At 46.0% G+C, this 20345-nt stretch overlaps 2 protein-coding genes across 2 annotated transcripts; one reads left to right on the forward strand and one right to left on the reverse strand.

The window, feature by feature from the left end:
* Positions 1 to 1460: 1460 nt before the first annotated feature.
* tmem47 (transmembrane protein 47) lies at positions 1461 to 6952 on the forward strand. The gene is made up of 4 exons (XM_080297279.1): positions 1461 to 1636; positions 1708 to 1935; positions 5825 to 5965; positions 6060 to 6952. Exons 2-4 carry the CDS (start codon positions 1710 to 1712, stop codon positions 6236 to 6238), a joined length of 546 nt encoding a protein of 181 aa, XP_080153405.1. The 5' UTR covers positions 1461 to 1636; positions 1708 to 1709; the 3' UTR covers positions 6239 to 6952.
* A 1251-nt stretch (positions 6953 to 8203) lies between these two features.
* tab3 (TGF-beta activated kinase 1 (MAP3K7) binding protein 3) lies at positions 8204 to 15499 on the reverse strand. Its single transcript, XM_026159665.2, has 7 exons — positions 15240 to 15499; positions 14400 to 14571; positions 12987 to 14244; positions 12349 to 12509; positions 11754 to 11847; positions 10376 to 10459; positions 8204 to 9052 (listed from the first exon to the last, which is right to left on the reverse strand). Exons 2-7 carry the CDS (start codon positions 14499 to 14501, stop codon positions 8913 to 8915), a joined length of 1839 nt encoding a protein of 612 aa, XP_026015450.2. The 5' UTR covers positions 14502 to 14571; positions 15240 to 15499; the 3' UTR covers positions 8204 to 8912.
* Positions 15500 to 20345: the final 4846 nt, after the last annotated feature.

The following is a 20345-nucleotide window of genomic DNA, read 5'->3' on the forward strand; positions in this document are numbered from 1 at the left end:
ACCCTACAATGATAAAGAGAAAAGAGAGAAAACTGCACCCAATCAGATGAGCCCCTATGAGCACGCGCTTTGGTGACAGTGCGAAGGAAAAACTCCCTTTTAACCGGAAGAAACGTCCAGCACAAGCAGGCTCAGGGCTGTGACGGGTCCCTGGTGAGGGGAGGGAGACAGGACAAAAGACAAGGTGTCGAACAAAGCCAGGGATTAATAACAAAATACAGAGGGGTGTATAAACACACAGGGCGGGGAGAAAAAACACTCATAGCATCATGGGAAGCCTCCAGCAGCCTAGGCCTTCTGCAGAATAACTGAGGGAGAATTCAGGGTCACCTGATGCAGCCCTAAATATATGCTTCATGAAAAATGTTTTTTTTAAGCCTAAGAGGGTGTCTGGTGCCCAAATCCAAACTGGGCTAAAGCTTAAGTCTCCCATTCTACTTTTAAATATCCTGGAACCACAAGTAAGCCAACAGTCTGAGAACAAAGCGCTCTACTGGGGTGATAAAGCGCTATAAGGAGGTGTGTGTGGTGGACCCAGGTGCGAACACAGGTGAGGAGACGGGAGTGAACTTAAACTGAAAGCGAGCCTTTATTTGGGCTGATATAGAGGGGAGTAGACAAAACATAACAGGGACAGAGAGGCAACTAACCAGAAACCTAAACTGGAAAAACACTAACACGACTGAAAGGGAAAACTATGATCACTGTGAACAGAATGCTGTGCAGATGCATGGAAACTGTGAACCAAATGGCGTGACGAAACAGACATGAACATGACCTGCACGGAACCTCATCGTGCGGCTGCATGAAAAACAACATAAACCAAATGGCAAACACGAACTGCACAGAATCCTGAAAAACACTTAACTTGACCAGAGGGAAGGTACACAGAGTAAATACCCACAGGGGTGATCAGGGGAACACATGAGGAAGAACAGCTGCCACACATGAACCTAATGACAGGACAGGGGCACTAAATGCAATGAGCAAGAACACCAGAGCCTTTCAAAATAAAACAGGAAATATGGAGACAGACATGACACGAACTTGACAACAAGGACCACACAGACATGAAACATGACAGGTAGACAGTACAGGGGGAGATGCCAGAAACAACTAAGACACAAAGGACTAAACTGCAACTTAGAAATTAACTAGATGAGCTAAACTAGAAACCAAATTAATACAAAAGATACATAAAAACTCAAACACTGGGTCACACGACCCAGTACCGTGACATTAAGGTCTGTAACATAAGTACACACAGATTTAACTGATCTCAAATCAAGAGCAGGACCACAACAGCTGGGAGCCCCCAAATATCTGAATATGGAAACATAAATCTGTCTGGTTATCAGTGAGAGCATTAGAACACACACACACACACACACACACACACACACACACACACACACACACACACACACACACACACACACACACCCTGGCACTAGGACCCAGCAGGTGCAGCCCCGTTATTTTAGAGCTCCGTGGCACGGTTCCGTCGGCAGAGCGCCGGATCCACAGCACACACCGCGGCAGCGTCCTCTGGGCTCAGGACGCAGAGTGAGCGGAGGCTCGCCACCACACTGTGCGCGTTCAAGAGGGAACAACCGCAAGTTATTACTGGTTCAAGGTTGGCGATTTCCCGCATTTGTTTCATTGTTTTTTGCTACTATTTGTTATTTAATGAGTAAGATACTTTAGACATGGCTTCATCCGTGAGCGGCACAGAGGAGGTGCGGGTGACGGCGTTGACGCCCCTGAAGTTGGTGGGACTTGTGTGCGTCTTTCTCGCTCTCTGCCTGGATGTCGGTGCCATGTTGAGCCCGGCGTGGGTCACCGCGGATGATCAGTACTCCCTGTCCTTGTGGGCGTCTTGCTGGAAGCCCGTCAGCTCCGAGGATTGGTCCTGCAACAGCACGCTGGCCACGGGTGAGAAAGACGCTCATGTGCCCGCACAGACACGCTTAACACTGGCGGCTGCTGGCGTGACGTGCCACCATGTTGGCTGAAAGTTTTAAACCAGTTGGGTGTTGTAGTTTTAAGGGATGCTTCACCTTCGAAATCGCAGGGTTGTGGGCGCAGACAGACACCTACATTCATATTCAAATGAAGTGCGATGCACAGCTCTCAGGGATAACAAAGGGTCCCCGCGGAGAGTGCGCTGCTGAACCAATCTGTTCTGTGGGTGAGAATTATAAAACATCACCCCAGAGAATGCTAGATGTTAATTACTTTATAATTAGCTATTGCCTGTTTAATTTAAAGTGCCGACATTTTCTGCATGAAATAGGATCTAGAACGGTGTGTTGCGCACTGCTGTCCAATTGGGAAATAATCGAGTACAGGAAAAAGTGAAGTCTCACAAGTCTGATGAATAAGACGCGTTGGTTTCTTTCTAGGCCGTTTGACTCTTTTTTGCTTAAAGCGTTTGCTCAGTGCGCCACAGAATGATGTGGGAATGTTGCCTCGCCAGGAGCGGTCCAGCTGGGGTTTCATTTGGCCTTTTGTTGCGATCAAAATGAGCCTTTGTGTGGGTTTCTTCACCGGCCAAGGAGCAGGGGCAGCTCAGAGCAGAGAACTCCCCCGAGATCCAGATGCCTGCAGATTAGTAACCAGGGAAACAAGCTGAAACACTCCAGAAATTTTCTCTATTAGGGAAAAAAAAATATTTATGGAGTCCCCTCACTTAGCTTTTTTTTCTAGAAGCATTTCATATTTCCATCATAGCTACTAATCCACCGAGAGAAAGGAAGAGAGAAGCTGGCTGAACTCTCAGAAAATTGATCCTATCGCTAGTTGAGTGTTTGTAGCGCTGTGCAAAATATCTACTGCATATGTAAAGCAGTGCAACAGCCCTTTATGACATTTCTAACGCACTGGCAGGCTTTCAAGCCACAGTTTGTAGATGACGATCCATCTTGCAACACAATAAAAGCAAAAAAATGTCGAAACTGATCGCACAGAGAAGGTTTGTCATTTTAATTTTCTTGTAAATGTGCCTAAAGCTTACACGGGTTTATCCTGCTGTATCCCTGAGCAGACTGTCTAACATTTCCTGTCTGTGTTTCTGCTGTCTCTGAGCGGCTCCTGCGTGCTGACTGGTGAATTGCATTTTTGTTAGTCTGACAAAATGTTTTCTTTCTGTCTGAGATGAGTAACTGCGGGCCACTCTGGCCCCATTCCTCCTCTGTCAGCGCAGACAAAGTGCACTTTGGTGCCATATAAAGACACGTAGTCTCCGTGTCAGCTCCCAGCAGCAGCAGCATACCACAGTAAATGCACACAGTGAACTTCCCATTTCCTCAGGCTCGTGCTTGGCTAGGGCTTATTGATTTGAATCCCAGTAATCAGTTTCTAACCACCCCCTCCCCTCATCAACCCGCGATATTTCCTTGGTGTCATGCTTCGGGCATTAAATAGATCCTGTTAGTCTGAAACAGCAGCTCAGATGTTTTGAACTTGTTCTGCACAAAGTTCTCTTTAAACCGTAATAATGTGCTGTAAGGTAGACATCAAGTATGGCCTCATTACGTGCTCTAGTGTTTGTGCAGATGCATATAGGTTATCCTGTCTGCGTGTTTCTCTCTCAGACAGACACGCACACACATGTAGTCAGGAGCTGCCGGTGGTCAAGTATAAATGCTACAGACTCCACATAGAGCCAGGAATGCAGCAGCAGCAGTGTGTTCATGCCAGGGTGGTGCGAGATCAGGATATCAATGTGGAGCCAGAGTGTGAGCACGTCCAGCTCAGTGAGATGCAGTGATGGCAAAGCGTATTAATAATGTAATATGTTAGCTATCCCATTCTGGGGGCCTGCTTCCTCTTTACGGGAGGTCACAGAACTGTGCAGGCCACATACCGGCTCTGTGGGACAGAGCCTCAGCTCAGCGACACAGAGGACACGAACCTGGGGCCTCCGATTGAAGATGGTGCTTCTTCAAACAGGCCTTCATCCTGCTGCCTTGAGAGAGTGAGGCTGAGATTGTGTGACAGTGCGAGAGAGAGAGACACTCGAGGCACTTCTGTGACACAGATCTTCCACAGTTGTCTGAGACAAAGCAACTGAATCGGGGGCCTTGAAGGATTTATTTGCTTAACACTTCAGCAGTTCCTGACATCCGTACAGAGGACCATAATTAATGCTCAGATTGGATCTTGTGTACTGTATCTCCTTTTCCATCTGTTATCGTGCGGGGCTCAGATTAATAGTTTGGCACTTCCTGCTCGTCAAAGCCTTTAAGCACCCTAACTCTGGCTGTGTCTCTCGCACAGCGAACAGGATCCGTTCCAATTCTGAGATGAGATGACTTTCTGCATCCTGCTGTTTTCATGATAAAGTTGCGCGCCGGCTGGGCTGCGGGCACCAAAATGACCCAGGAAAGATACAGTATCTCAACAGCGATGGGTCTGTGACAGCTGCGGGTCAAGTCAGTGTAACCCTCCCTCTTTGCTGAGAGGCAGCAGCAGCGAGGGGGTCGCTGTGGTTGTGAAAGCAGGGAGGCTGAAGGAAAAGTGGTGCTCTGCTTTTTGTGGGCTCGCTCCAGCATCCTGTGGTGACAGGACCCATTTTTTAAACTCTAAATCCTGAGCCATATTTGGTCAGAAGTGGTTGATGTTTGTTTATATTTGAGCGGCTTGGCCCCTCCAATAAAATTTCCCTCCAACAAGAGTGGGAACTGTATTTTAAGCAGCTTATGTTCCGTCACTTTCTTCTGCTGTTTTAATGATTTTCTGCCTCAGCAGAGAGGAAGTATTCTCAGCCATGCTTAATCTTTTTTTATTTCCCAGACTCCGTAATAAACAATACCTCGTACACGTACTAAAAACAGACTAAATAAACTTTAGTCAGTCACTGTAAACTTTTCCACACTCTGTAACACTGAGCCGCGTATACAGAGCCCAATCCCCTTTATGCTTTGATGTTTACCTTTTTCCACCCACCGTACTTTAAATGATTTCTTCCTGTGTAATCAAATGCTTCATCATAATATCCTCCTCCTGTTTACATGCAGACCTCCTGTTTCCGCAAGTAAACAGTAAAGCAATGAAAGAGACCCCTAATCTCTAAACAATAACGTATATTGTCTCTCAACAGTCAGTTGGTGTCCCGTGGCTAATTTAGACTAAGAAAAACTGTTTTCTCAAGAAAAAGGCAAGGCATCTAAAAAAGAAGAAGAAGCCTACGATCGTATTTTTCTGCCTTTCACAGCTGCGTCTGTTTGGGGCAGACAGCTATTTCCACTCAAGTGTGGATGGGATGCTGAGGATGCTGCTGAGCAGTCATCAGCCGACAGGGATATACTCATTGTCAGAGTCACCTTTCTGCTCCATTGGGATCCATTACTGGACTGTTGGAAATGTGCACGTGTAACCAGGCGCGTGTTCGTGCCAGAAAAAGGCCTGTGCTCAGTTTGAGGGTTTGCATTCCTCATCTGCACCCCGCCAACGGGTCCCCGGTGGCTCAGAAATGTTCCGAGCCATCGCCGCCATCGCTCAGCCTCCGAACCACAAATAGTTTGTGTTTACACTGTGGCAATTCACCACCAGTGTTATTTACTTTTGAGGGACTGAGTATTGCACTGTTACTGTGGCTAACCACTGCAGCCTGTGACCTATTCTGCTGCCTCTGTCTTCTTCCCTTTATCCGTCCTCATCTTGTCTCTCCGCTTCCCCCCTCCTGTCAGCAGCGCCGACACGGCTCTCCAGAGTAACCTTTTTTTAGCTACCTGTGTCACTCTCTGTTTCAGTGTGATTTCACGGTTTTCCTCCCTCCCCCTCTCCCTCCTTTCTGCCCCTGTGTTTGTGCTCGTCTCAGACTGGCAGATCGCCACCCTGGCTCTGCTGTTGGGGGGAGCAGCCCTCACGCTGCTCGCCTTCCTCGTGGCGCTGTTCTCCCTGTGCTTTGGCTCCAGGAGTCGCTGCTACAAGCCTGTGGCCGTCATGCTTTTCTCTGCAGGTATGTAAAGAAAATACATTTTCATCGAATGTGCACAGGAAGACCCCAACTTTAATGATGCATCTTGCGTCTGAACTGTCTGTTTTTCTTGCAGTTGTGCTCCAAGTGTGCAGCTTGGTTCTCTTCCCCATCAAGTTCATAGAGACGGTCAGTCTGAGGATCTACCATGAATTTAACTGGGGCTACGGCCTGGCATGGGGATCCACCATCTTCTCTTTCGGAGGCGCCCTCCTCTACTGCCTCAACCCCAAAAACTATGAAGACTACTACTGAAAAGACAAGAGGAGAAACCTGGGACCTCACCCAGCTAGTGTCCACATTAGTAATAGCACCTCTGTTACACATCGCACAACCAGACCAGAAATAGGAAAAAAAATGCTCATTAAAAATTTCAGGACTGGAAAGGAGCTCTTGTATTTGATACTGTGAACTTGTCTGAAATGCTGTCCTTGCTCATTGGACTGAAGCCCTGAGGTCTCTTAGGAGGGTTGGCAGCGAATCCAGTCATATAAAGAAGCGAGGCACTTTCATTTGGGAGCGAATGCCACCGGTCAGATAATCCTGCGTCCCCTTTAAGTGTAACTCCAGTAGGTCTTAGTTCTGGACACAAGGTGTGTTGTGAACAGATGGATTCGCTGGCCCCATACCCGGAGGAATTGATGGACTAATTAGCCAATCAGAGAAGAGAAGGAGATGTAGAGAGGAAGACATTCTTTTGAAGTGATATCCTGAGGATGACAAACTGAGGAGGCACACCTAAAGAATGCAACATGCCACATTTCCCCAGAGACGCAACAATAACTGGAGGCTGGCCAAGCTTTCTTCTGCTGCCAGCAGACTTTAATATATCGGAGAAAGCATGTCACGGAGCTCCCTGGACTCACTGCATTTGTCCTGTCCTGCTTGTGTCTATTATAACTGGGTCAATAAACAAACAGAAGCTACCTAAGACAGCTAACACCTTCCAAACGGGTGGAAGTAACACAATCCTAGTTAATGACTCACGAGTGTCTTCTACACAAAACCTGATTTACAAGATGCGATCAAGAAGTTCTGAGAACAAAACTATAAAAAAAATCCAAAGCATTGCCTGAATTTAATTTGGTCATCTAACGTTCAAAGTTACCTTTTACCCGCGACACGCCCACAAAGCTTCCAGCACAGCTGTTATTTTTAGATCGCTCCCTGGAATTCCAAGTATCCATGACCACAGACTGCAAACATTAGCTTCTGTTTTCTTCCTGTTAAAAGGGAGTTTTTCCTTCCCACTGTTGCCAAAGTGCTGCTCATAGGGGGTCATATGATTGTTGGGTTTTTCTCTGTATCTATGAAGCGCCTTGAGGCGACTTATGTTGTGATTTGGCGCTATATAAATAAAATTGAATTGAATTGTTTGAACCTGAGCCCTCCGTAGGGAGGACAGTCGCTGGTTTAAGATGTCCAGCTACAGGAGTCGAGCTGAAGAGGTTCCTCAGCATTTCCCAGGATAAACTGGAGGAGGTGGCTGGGCTGTGGAGGTCTGGGCATCCTTGCTTAGGCTGCTGCCCGGCCCCGGATCATAGCTTTTACACTATGGAAGATCCAGCATCAGTGTCAGAGGGCGATCTAAAAGTAGCGGCCGATCGTGAGATCACCTGAAGTCTTGGCTTTAGTAAACCTGCTGTGAGAACCTTTCAAATACCCCCAGTCATACCTTCTTTTTCAGGAAACTGCATCATAAATAAAATAATAAAGCTTGTTAGTTACAAGCACAGCAGTAGGAAGGTAGAGGGCAAATGACCACGTCTGCTGAGCGAGTGTGCATGATCATACCACCCAGCATGTGCTCACAGACCTACCCGTGTGATGCCTCCTTATCTTCCCTCTCAGTAGGAAATGAAACGCTCTCAACAGGCACCATTAAAAATACATCTGCTTCCCTAGACTGTAGCTGAAAAAGGCAACAGACTCGGTTTTAGCGTCTGAGCGAAGGTGCACGCCAGAGTGAGACGTGCTGTGTACGAGTGAAACGAGGACCGCGAGGTAGACGACCTACGGCGGCGTGCTGTGGTAACGGGCGTCTTCTTAAAGCTCCTTTATAGCGTTCATGAACTCCCTCCTGCAACATCAAAGTAAATGAATGTGTGCATGCATTTACAATTCCCACTGGTCTGATAAACACAATAAACATGTAGTAGAAAATAAATCAATCGTGCGTGTTTCATTTGGGAAGGAGAGAAACTCTGCACCTGCGCAGGATCAAGTCACATAGAATCAGCTCTTTTATTAAGTACAGCAAGTTGAGGCATTTGCACAGGAAATCAACATCTGTTGAACACATAATACAGGGTGGTAATAATATGCATAAAAGTACCAGGAACATACTCGTATGCAAGTGTCTTTAGTGTTCTTTCAGTGAGCTCTCATACAGAGCCAGATACAGTGTAAAGTCTACATTTCGCATTAGTCACAACTTATATACTCATTGCTTTCATTGTTCCACTGTCAGAATGGGGGAGCTGGAGGTCCTGGATAAAACAAGTGTCTCCATTTGTACTTCGGGAATGGGCACAGTGTAAACAGGGCAGTCATTAGTTCTGCATGGAATGGTCGCCAGGTAAACCACAGCTCCTCCTCCTCAATCCTTAAAGCGCTCTGACATCTCTGAAGCCTGCTGCGCCCGCCGTCTGAGCCGCAGTATGCTCTTACATGTCTGCCGCCGGAAGCTCCAGCCCTCCGTGGTCATTATCCATCAAAGAAAACAAAGGTCAAAGTGCACAGGAGTAGGGGACCAGAGCAGGACGAGAGGGATAAGTGGCTCTTCCTCAGCAGGTAGGAGGGGACGTATACTGATTGATGGGATGAGACCTCTACACAGATTCTGCAGACTGTAGAGGGGCGGGGCTTATAGTATCCAGGGATTTGCAAGGGATGAGGCAGGAGTGGAGATACAGCACAGTGCGTAAGCTCAGGTGTAGCGTGGCATCTCGCACTGTTCACAGCGGTTTAGTGCAGGGTGGTTGAGGAAGGTGCAGCTTTCACAGTTCCACTGGGCGCCTTCAAAGTCCTCGTCCGTCTGGGGCACCCGCTTCGAGGCCTGTGTCCCTTCTGACAAAAAGAAAGAAGCTCATTCACGTGGTAAAACATGCGCATCAGTAATGAAAGGCTGCAACTCAGAGCTGCATTAAAACGAATGCAGGTAATCATTCAAATGGTAAAAATGGTAAATGGCCTGTATTTATATAGCGCTTTTCTAGTCCCTAAGGACCCCAAAGCGCTTTACATATCCAGTCATCCACCCATTCACACACCCATTCACACACTGGTGATGGCAGCTACATCGTAGCCACAGCCACCCTGGGGCGCACTGACAGAGGCGAGGCTGCCGGACACTGGCGCCACCGGGCCCTCTGACCACCACCAGTAGGCAACGGGTGAAGTGTCTCGCCCAAGGACACAACGACCGAGACTGTCCAAGCCGGGGCTCGAACCGGCAACCTTCCGATTACAAGGCGAACTCCCAACTCTTGAGCCACGATCGCCCAAGGGTGAAACCTGACAGAAACATGCATTTACTAAACCGCAGAGCGAATCTTACATCTCTGTCCGAGGTCCTGCTACACTCAGCAGCTGAGCAACAGGTGCATCGTCTGGCCCTGAAGGTTTTTCTCTACATCAGATATTATGATGCTAGATGAACTGCTTCTCATACAGCACCTTCCTACTCTACTCCTTTTGTCTACGCTAAACTATCATTTTATCGAATGTGAGTGAAGCAGCTCTGGGATCAGTATCTGCTATCAAACTGGAGAAGCTAAGAAACCACCAACTTTCCAATTAGTGGATGTCCTGCACTACAGCCAGTTCTACTTTTGGGTGGGTAGTGTGGGAAGTGCCGCATGTTTGTTTTGGCCAACTTTAACTCCAGATGCTCGAAAGGGTTTCAGTGAGCCGATCGTGTAAGCTGTGGGGCCACCACAGCACCTTAGAAAAGCTACACAGCATTTTAATTTCACAACAGTGAAATCAGATTTTTATCCACTAAAGTTCAGTTGAGTCTGATATAATGTCGACACGTTGCCTAGCAACTAACTAACCTAAACTGACCTGATTTTAACGTTTATCTTCCTAAAATCCTTTTTTATAAAAGACTTTTGTTTTAATCTTAAGGCAACAAAAACTCGTTTATAGTTGAATTACACACCTATCGCATCACGATGCTGCCGAGCAACCACATGTTTAAACGGACACATTTTTATGCATCTGCAGCACTTTATAAAAAGCTCTGTGTCATTTAATTTCACAGCTGTCAGCATGAACAGACCAAACAGTAAGAATTAAGACCAAAGTGAGACAAAGATCTGAATGAAGCCTCAAATCTGCACCTTGGTAAAATATTAAAATGTCTCTGACTTCTGCAGAAGTGCTTACCTTTCTTTCCAGATGTGGGTGGCACCACAGGACCAGGCTGAATATTGTCATAAAAGTTGTTCATTGCTTTGGGGTCAAACTTCCCTGCAGAGATCAGACAGAAAGCTTTAGTTTGTTTTAAAGAGAGCCTGTTTCAGCCAGAACTGTCCCAACAGGCAACGACAGACAGAGGCAGCTGTCACAAAGACTCAGTTTACTCAACAACTTGTCGGCCAATCAAACACCTGGAAGAAGACGAGCATCGTGCAGGCCTACTTGAAACGTCTTATCCTACTTTGGGAGCATCAAGTAATTGTTGCTTTAACTGTTTGATGACAAATAATTAAGTGTTTTATCATCTATAGGAAAATATTTTTTCTCAAAGATTTTTATATTAAATTGAAGCAAAGAAAAACAGACACACACAGAATCATTAAACAACAAACAAGCAGGCTTCACAACGATTGTTTGAACTGAAATAATAGATTACAGATTAATGACACATTCACACATGTTGTGATTGCTTTTATCAGGCTGGTGAGACGTTTACTTAAATAACTGTTGGATTTTCTCTGTAAGCAAAGTCCTCGAGTTTGTAGAAGAAAGTTGTAAACAAGTTTTATGTAAAATGTTTGCGTGTTGTCAAATTAATTTTACCTTTAACAGCTACCATTTCAGGACAACAAGAATCTCACGATGTGACATGAATAACATGAGGCCACATCTCACAGGCACACGAGCTTATCTTGAATTAACGGCACTGATAATCTTGTCTTTGTTAGAAAATTAGGTATCAGACTCCTAACGGTGCTGGCACAGGTGAACACGAGCACTGTGATTTGCTGCCATTCTGTTGAACGAAACGTCTGATCGCACAGGCCAACATTTATGTCACATCCACAGACACACAATGTGCCATGGAGTGTGTTGTGGCAGCATCGAGTTGTGGGGCTGCTCTCTGCAGCACATCTTGCAAAGCAGAGGGTCAGACGAACACAGCCAAATGAATCCTGAAGAAAACGGTCCCTGAGAGTGTGCTGCTTCCATCATCATCATCACTCCTGCTAAACAGATAAAGGATTGGAACTAATGTCCACACGCTGTGTTGTAGGCCAAGTGTTTCAACTGCAGAATCAACAAGAATCATGTGCCAGCGAAATACTACGCAGGGCCCAGAGTGGAGGTCGAGCACAGATCAGCCCGAGGCCTGCAACGCACCGGCCAGTCATTTCACAAGCCTGCATCTGCATGCGCTGCAGTGGATACTCGTCCATCATTCTGGACCCGACACCGTCTGCTTCAGGCCTCGGCTCTTTCAAGATCAGTGCTTTCAAATAAATCAGAGACACTTCAAAGCTTTGTGTGGGAATGCATTTGTGTGCGAGTGATGCGTACATACCTCTAGACTGCAGTAGATCTGTTTCCTTCAGTGTACAGTCAATATCAATTTGAAGCTGTCGGTTCTGACTGCGTAGTCGGGTCATCTCCTCAGGCTGCAGACAGTAAGCACACGAGCCGGTCTGATTAGCCCACTCCCACTCCACTTTCATATGTATTAGCAGCGAAATCAAACCAGTCTTAACACCAGCTTGACCGTCTCAGTGATTTTCTAATACTCCTTAAATATGGTGTTTTTACAGGCAACATATCACCACAAAGTGGTGGCAATATACCTTAACACCACAAAAAGCCATTCACTGCAGGTGTTGGACCGGTGAGGCGTGTGCAGCGGGTGAGATTAGATAATACTGCACAAACAGGACAAACATGCACAGACAAGTCCTTCAGCACATCAACGAAAATGAAGTCAAGTGAAAACTCTGCAAGGTAAGCAGCAGCCACGAAGGTCTTGGGAGAATAATCAAGCAGTTCCCAGTGAATAAAATAATAATCAATAAAATCAGTGATCATTTCACAGCTTGCCTTTATAGCTTTGGTCAGCGAAGCAGCACACAAAGACTGACATGTAAGACAAGCACACGTTCAGGCCTTACTCGGGGGATAAGACTGGTGGAGTTGACTCGTCGGAAGCGTCTTTGAAGGGCATCGTATTCCATGTTGTTGACGTCACCCTTCAGCTGCTCGAGTTTCTGCTGCTCCAGCCGCAGCTCCTTCATCAGACGCTCCATCCTCGCCCGCTGGTGGAGCAGGAGAGCTGAAGGGAAACGCACCAAACACAAAAAGGCTTTTTTTAAAAAGAAAAGAAAAGCTGCAATGCTCTGCTGCGACTCCAATCTGCTATAAGCCTGAAAGTGGTGCAGGTAGAGGGCGTGGGGAAGACTACAATCACATGAGAGCAGTGTCATGTGTACTTAACACGTGCAAAAGACCAACATGCAGCCTTAAATTAAAAAAAGAAAAAGGCTGACAATCACCTTTTCTCATCACAACACGCAGACAACCAAACATACTTAAAGATGACAATCAAGCACAAAGCAGTAAAAAAATATCACAAGGCTGAAGGTGCAGCTGCAACCACACTGTCCAAACAATGAGCAGCAGAAGTTGTCACGCTGCTTAATAAACCCATGACAGGCGAGATCTTAAGTATTGCAAAGCATAACATACATAAAATGATATGAATATTGAAATATAAGATTTTGATGGACAAACCAAAACAAGAAGCCCTTACCTTGCGTGTAGGCATAGTCATCAGAGCCCGAGCTGGAACGTCTGGGCATTGGCTGAAACTGACTGGTGATAGTCCCCGGTAGAGCGGAGATGGGCAGGATGGGTGCAGGGGCGGCGTTGTGCGCCCCTTGGTCTACTATGTTGAGAATAGGCTCGGCTTCAGTGACGGGTGGTGAGCTCGGGGGCCTCTGAGCCTGGCCTCCTGGGGACACTTTGATTTTGAACGTATAGGCTGACTGCCCCGGTTGAGGGGACGAGGCGGGCCGAGGTCTTCCCTGCATGTACACCCCAGGGTGGTACGACTGCGGACCTGCACTCATTGCAATGCCCCTCGAAGGGGAGCTGGGCGAAGAACTGGTAGACATGTAAAGTTGTCCCTGGGGGTGAGGAGTGTGCACAGGTGAATTGCTGCGAGGCCGCGGACCCTCCAGAGTAATCTCTATCTGGTTCTTAAGGAGGTTCTTTGTTTGGTACGGCCTGTAAACAGGAGGCTGTTGCTGGGGCGGCTGCTGGTGATGGTAGGGCATGCTGGGAAGAGTTGGGGAGCTAATAGGGAGGAAGACATACTGCTGGTGCTGGGGTTGCAGCTGGGGTTGCAGCTGGGGTTGCGGTTGGGGCTGCGCCTGGACCTGATGCTGTGGGGAGCTGTAAGGTGAGCCGTATGTGGGAGTGCTGTAAGGGGACTGCTGATGTTGATAGACAGGTGCACCTGAGGAGGACCAGGGTGCTGGCTGCGGGCTTTGAGATGGCGAGGGTCGAATGTACAGGCTTGGGTTGGTGTTGTTTGCGTAGTGTCCAGGAGGGATCTGCAGAGCTTGTGGGACGTTGGGTATGCTTTGCGAAAGAGTGACTGTTATAGGGTTCATGGTGTAATGTGAAACAGAAGAGTATGTGGGAGACATGCCTGGCATTGTGGGTGGAGGGGTGGGAGTACTGGCCGAGCGGCTCTGATCATTCATGAAAAAAGGATTGTATCCAGGGGAAGGAGCCATGGCGGCAGGGGCTGACAGCGGTTCGGGGTAGTTGGGTCGCTGCGGATCGATGTGACTGTCACTGGTGCTGTGCACTAGGGAGCGCCCTACTCCTCCTGCTCCTCCATTTGATTTGCTTGCATCTGAACCTGGGTAGCCCAAGCTAATGTGTAGCATGTGATTTCGGTTCAGCCGCCCCTCCTCTGGACTGGGATGGAAATCACCATACAGGTATCTGTTACTCTCCTGAGCCAGCAGATGGCAGCAGAGATCCAGGTTATTGTTGTTCTGAGGCAGAAAGGAGTGTGATTAATAGGTATCATGTTCTGATCATAAATATCTTCTGCAATGTTTTTACGATGCAAGAATTAGTGCAAACACATGATGCACTAATACATATATTATAACAAGTCTCAATCCAAATAGCAGCTTTCAATATGTACCTGCAGAAGGCACTGTGACACTACCCCCTCTGGGATCTCTGGGAAACGCTGCTTGAGGTCCTGCAGGATGTGGTAGTCGAGCTGAGAGCCTCCCTGCGCCATCCTGAGCCAAAACAGAGAGTCAACGAGCCCAGAGCTGCAAATGTCGAAATAACCGATCTCGTCTCATCCCCTGATGACAAACAAAGCAAACAAATAATTGAACGTGGAAATTCCTGCAATGATCCCATCAGGACGGTCGGCCTGCCAAATGACAGTCACACACCCTATGTGTCAGCAGTAATCTTAACGCACGTATCAATTAAACAGTCACTGTGCGGCATGTCATGTTGCTTATTTAACCGAATACAGTTAATCCGTGAATGGAAGACACAGACGAAACGAAAACATGGATTATTGTGCCATTTATTCCCATTAGCACACGCGTGCTAAGTAAGGAGGTGGCTGTCAGTCTGTTGTTTGTTTGCCATACTGTTGCACCAAGCAACGACGACATACCAATGCTAGCTAGCAGGCTAGTTATCAGCATCAATTAGCCTCCGTACATCACTCACATAAACAACCGCACCTGTGCACCCTAAAAGACAATCCTGCCACTCCTGGAAGACGCTCCGATGTCACCTGTCACTAACGCAGCGTCATAAACCCCTAAACCAACAATGCGTTTAAACCAGGCTAACTTAATTCAACAGCCTGTCAGCTAAATATGCTAATGCTAACCCTAGCTCGGTCCGGCTGGCTGGTCAGCTGCTGTCACAAGCCCGGGTGTTGATGGATTAGCTAGCTAACTATGCTAAAGCCAGCCAACGTTAGCCACTAAAACGGCTCCATGGCTCTTACCACACGTTAAGAGTCCCCTTCATGTCTCGGGCTGTAGCGGAGTCCCGAGGGATAGCTGTGATACTTCTGAAAAGGTGCGCCGACGTTTCCCGGTTCTTTGTTTGGGCTAAATAACTTATGCTTTTGCATTCCAGCGTCAGGCCCGTGCCGCTGAAGTGCAGAAGTACTAACAGATCAGCCCGTCTATCGCGATAATGTCAGATTTTCCCGGACCAGGAAGTTGTTTATTCGACGTGATGGGCGCTGTCAATAGTGCGCATGTGTGGAGCGTGCGCGCTAAACTGCTTTCAGTATTTTGTCTCGGCACAGGGGCACAAATGCTTGTGAATAACAATGTATTTCCTGTAAATACTGAGCCAGTCCCCCCCGACACACACACACACACACACACACACATACATTTTCATACAGATATATAAATAGATTCTATCTTTTTATTTTTATTTTTTGCATATTTGTCACACTCAGGCAAATAACAATAGACAGTTTAAATTATTACGGGAAAAAAAGCCATCCAAACCTACCTGGCCCTGTGTCAAAAAGCTTTCCACACAGGGCTAAAACAATGTCTAAGAACTGCAGGCCTCACCTGTTAAGTTATTGTTAGTGTTGATGATTCAACAATAAGGAAGACAGAGTGGGCAAAAACGGAAAGAGCCACTATTAACCAAAAAGAAGACAAAGGCTCGTCTCACATTTTCCAAAAAAAAACATCTTGATGATCCCCAAGACTCTTGGAAAAATAATCTGCGGACTGACGAGACAAAAACTGAGCTTTTTGGAAGGTTTTTCATAAACAGACCATCGTAGCTAGTCTGTTAGTATGATGGTCTGAGCTGCTTTGCTGCTTCAGGACCTGGACGACTGCACACTGTAATTGATGGAATCGTGACTTCTGCTCTCTATTAGAATATCCAGCCATCAGCTCATGCCCAGAAGGTTTAGTGAGACCTTCTATGATGTATAGTTCAGAGATGGCAGCACTGACAACAAGACAGAAGAAGGAGCTGGAGGTGGCAGAGTTAAAGATTTTTGGCCTGAGGGACCAGAACGGACAAGATTAGAAATGAGTACATCAGAGTGGAAGCTCAGGATGACCAGCTTGGAGACAAAATGAGAAAGGAAAAGCTGAGATGGTCTGGACATGTGCAGAGGAGGGACAATGGATACGTTGGAGAAAGGATCTTGAATATGGAGCTGCCAGGCAGCAGGAAAAGAGAAAGACCACAGAGAAGATTCATGGATGTACTGAAGCAGAGCAGGCAGAGGGTTGATGTGTTGGAACCCAAAAGAAGAAGATACTTTAACTCTGGAAGCTGAAAACATGTCAGATGTCACATTTTAGTGAAATAAAAGTAGGTGGGGTATAAGAAAATTGTACTTTTTTCTACAAAAATCACACACACGCACACACACACACAAACATATATTTGTCATCATTTTATGACAACAAACATCACATTCATTTAACTTATTTTCAATCGATATTTCCACTAGTCCACACCCACACGTCCACTGGCTCTGTGCCCAGCAGCGCCCAGCCCACAGTCTGAAATCCACTGTTTATGATTAATGTTTGACTTTCTTACAGCACTACCAATAAAGCATAAACACACCTGTAGACACATGTTTCACAACATTATGGAAATAAAAGAAACAAGGGTGTTAGTATTCAAAGCTCAAATAAAGTAACAAAAAAACCCAAAATTCAGCAACAGTCAAAGAAAATCTTAATGTTCTCTCCATAAAATCACTTAATTTCACATTTCAGTGAGACTGAAAGGCTCTGATTCTAAAGTGAAGTAACGTGTTTTGTTACCTAATAACTGGTTCAGCCACAGTGACACAAACCGACGACATCAATGCAAACACATACACACAGGCTTTTAATGAAGGGGCTTCAGGTCAACACATCATAATGAGTTTCTTAGTTTGCTCAGGTCGTTGAACAACCTTTAAACTGAAGCATAAAGACATCAAGTGCAGAATAATGAATATTTATAATTAGTCACCAGCTCACATGATATATTTCTTGCCTTTCATTTTACGGTCAGGACTGTTACAGGTATTTTCCCTTTGTTTCCACTAGGGGGCAGTGAGAGACGCTCATATTCTGCATCCACGCTGACAGGAAGGCGCCTCGATGAAGGTCCGGAAAAGAAAAATGTACACAAGGTTTAATTTGTTTAACAGCACAGGAGGATAAACCAGCTTTCCTCATGATTTCAGGTAATAAATGTACACAAGCCCCGGGCCATGAGACCAGCTGCTGACTGATGCACGATTACATATAAATCTGTCCTTGTTAATATTGTGTCCAGTCATGGGTAGTACCATAATAACCGTCCCTCGGAGGGCTGTCACCAAGCCAGTGGTGCAGAGTGGAAGCCAGTGCCTGTTATCAGATAACTGGAATATTTTAACTTTGGGCTGTTTTGAATCATTATTACGGAAATGTTCTAAGTCCCTACTTTAATACAGAAGAGCCAAATAAAACCACATTGATCTCATGTTTGTATGTAACATTAACCCAAATTAGTTATAATGTAGTTCAAGAGAGAAACTGTTAAAAACAACAACAACAAAACAAACACGGATGCTAACAAGCATTCATTCTGATTATTTTGATTTAGACACACGGGGGCACGAGCTGAACAACAGTCTGCTTGTTCTTCTGAAAACAGCACAAACATCTGTTCATGTCTCAGCTGATGAAGGGTTGTTCTGTTCTTTCCGGACCACCTAATTTGATCTCATTTAACTATGTAGGCTGGAGAAAAGGCAGAGGCATCACAGAGTTCATGTCCTACAGTGCATTGCCAAGTCTGGCCAGAACACAGCAATTTCTTCTAAAAATGCAATCATCCAGCTCAACCTGCAGATTAGTACTGCTCTGGGCCCGAGCAGGCTGTTGCTCATGATCACACTTTGTTACTTTCCATTTGCCTTTTAACTCTTTCCAAAGCACAACTTTGTATCATGATTGCATGCCACTGGACTGGCCTGTCTGCTCAGGAGGAAGGATTGCTTCACAGTCCGACATGGCTGAGCTTCATCATGACCAAGTGTCAGGAATATATTTTATATGAGGCGTGGATGGAAGAATCAGAGGGTCGCTAAAATGTGTTTTAACTGGTCCAAGTCCTGCTTGTGTGAATCAGCCTGTTTATAAGTAACTTAAATGAAAAGAGACATAAAAGATTTGATGAGTTTTTTTCCTTTTGCTGAGCTCATGAGCGTGTCACGTAGCGCCGGCCTTTTCTATTGACTGCTTGGTTATGTGGTTTGAAATTTGCTCATAAGTTATGTGTACCTTTGCTAGAGGTGTGGACAGGTGTGTCCATTCAGCAGCACATGGCGCAGTTTTGACCCGGTGAGCCACTTTACAGGGGTTTCAGCGTGGGGGCGCGGGCTGTACCACCATGAAATATCCACAGGGGAGTCTGAGTTGTTGTGCTGCAGCAGCTGATGCTAAGGCCCAGTCTGACTCAGGTTAGCTGTCCTTGCAGTGCTGATTAGTTTCCACAGCTGTGGTGCTATTTAAAGCAGTCCCCTTGTTGTCCCTAATACCCCACCGGACTCGGAAACAGAGGAGGACCACGACCCCAGTGCCCCGAGAGCTCACTGAACAGTACCCCTGACCAGCTAATGCTTTAATCTGGGCAGGAAGTTCATGTGATCATTCAAATGCAAACATCAGTCAAAGTCGAGACGCAGATACAACAATCCAAAGTTCGATGCCTGCTTGAAGACGTGTAGTGACCTTGGCAAACTTTCTGTGTTTATTATCTACACTGTGCACTTTTGATGAATTGTGTGCACCGAACGAGTTAACACAACAGCTTAGTCTTAATGTTGTTTCCTCAAAGGACTCCTCGAGCTTTCTTTCTTTTCCAGAGGCACTGTGACTCTCATGTTTCACTTAGAAGTGCAACACTAGCCCGAGTTTTAGCTCTTCAGTTTGGGAGGGGGGGGGTCCAAAATATCAACACCTCTCACATAGTCACAGTGTAATTGCTAGAATCATGAAGCTTTCCTACATTTTTGGCATGTCCAAAAAGTAGATATGACCAAAGCTTTGACAAATGAGCAGCATGATCAGCAGAGCCTTTTGTGCACAGCCTCTCAAAAACTGTCTGCAACATTCCTGGGCCCGTATCCCTAAAGAATCTTTGTGCAAAAAGTGGCTCCTAGCGGCCAAATTCTAAGAAAATTCTCAGAGTCATGACCTTTTCTTAGAATTTCCCCTAAAAGTGACACGACAATCCCAGTTAATATAAAAGCTATTCCTCAAGATTCCTAGCGCTTAAAAGGGCTCCTAAGGCGAGATCTGCTAAGAGCAGGGAAGAGGACTTTTAGTTTCTTAGGAGTTCCCCTAAGCAGCTGCACAAAATGGCCAACAGAAGAGGCAGGAGAGATGTCCTGCAAACACTGGATGACAGGGAACTATTGAGACGCTACAGATTGGATCGTGCAGGAATCATGTTTGTGGTGGATCTCCTTAGAGATGCAATTACTTCACCAACTCGACGCTACAACGCTATTACACCGGAGACGAAAGTAATCACAACCCCGAGGTATTTGGCAACTGGGAAAATGCAACAATGCAGCAGTGATGACTTGGGTCTGCAATCACAGACATTGCTAAAAGCTGAGCCGTGTTACCCTCGTTAAGACCACACTGGACTTGTAACGTTGTGATTTCTACTTCATTAAGGACAGCCTCTTGAGATAGGCCATCTTGTTTTCAACAGGGTCCATATGGGAGTGAAACTACAAAATATGCCAGCTAGGATATTAATATGAGCAAATAAGACACAAATCATTATTTGAACAGGGTGTAATGAGTTTAAGTTTTCACATATTTTAGATTCTACTGGCTATGACCCCTACAGCTTACTATTCATTTTCCAGATATTTTCTTGAATGTGAAATATTATTTACAATTACAGTCAGCATAAGATTAGAGTATATAATATGTTTATTGATTTGAGGGTACATCCTTTGCTCATTATCACCAAAAGCTCATTTCCATCAAACTTGTAGGATCAACCAATCACGGCTTTTGAAATGATGACTCATACCTAGCAACGGGGTCAACCACAC

This window comes from Astatotilapia calliptera, chromosome 23 (genome assembly GCF_964374335.1).
Source record: "Astatotilapia calliptera chromosome 23, fAstCal68.1, whole genome shotgun sequence".
In the NCBI taxonomy this organism is placed as follows: domain Eukaryota; kingdom Metazoa; phylum Chordata; class Actinopteri; order Cichliformes; family Cichlidae; genus Astatotilapia; species Astatotilapia calliptera.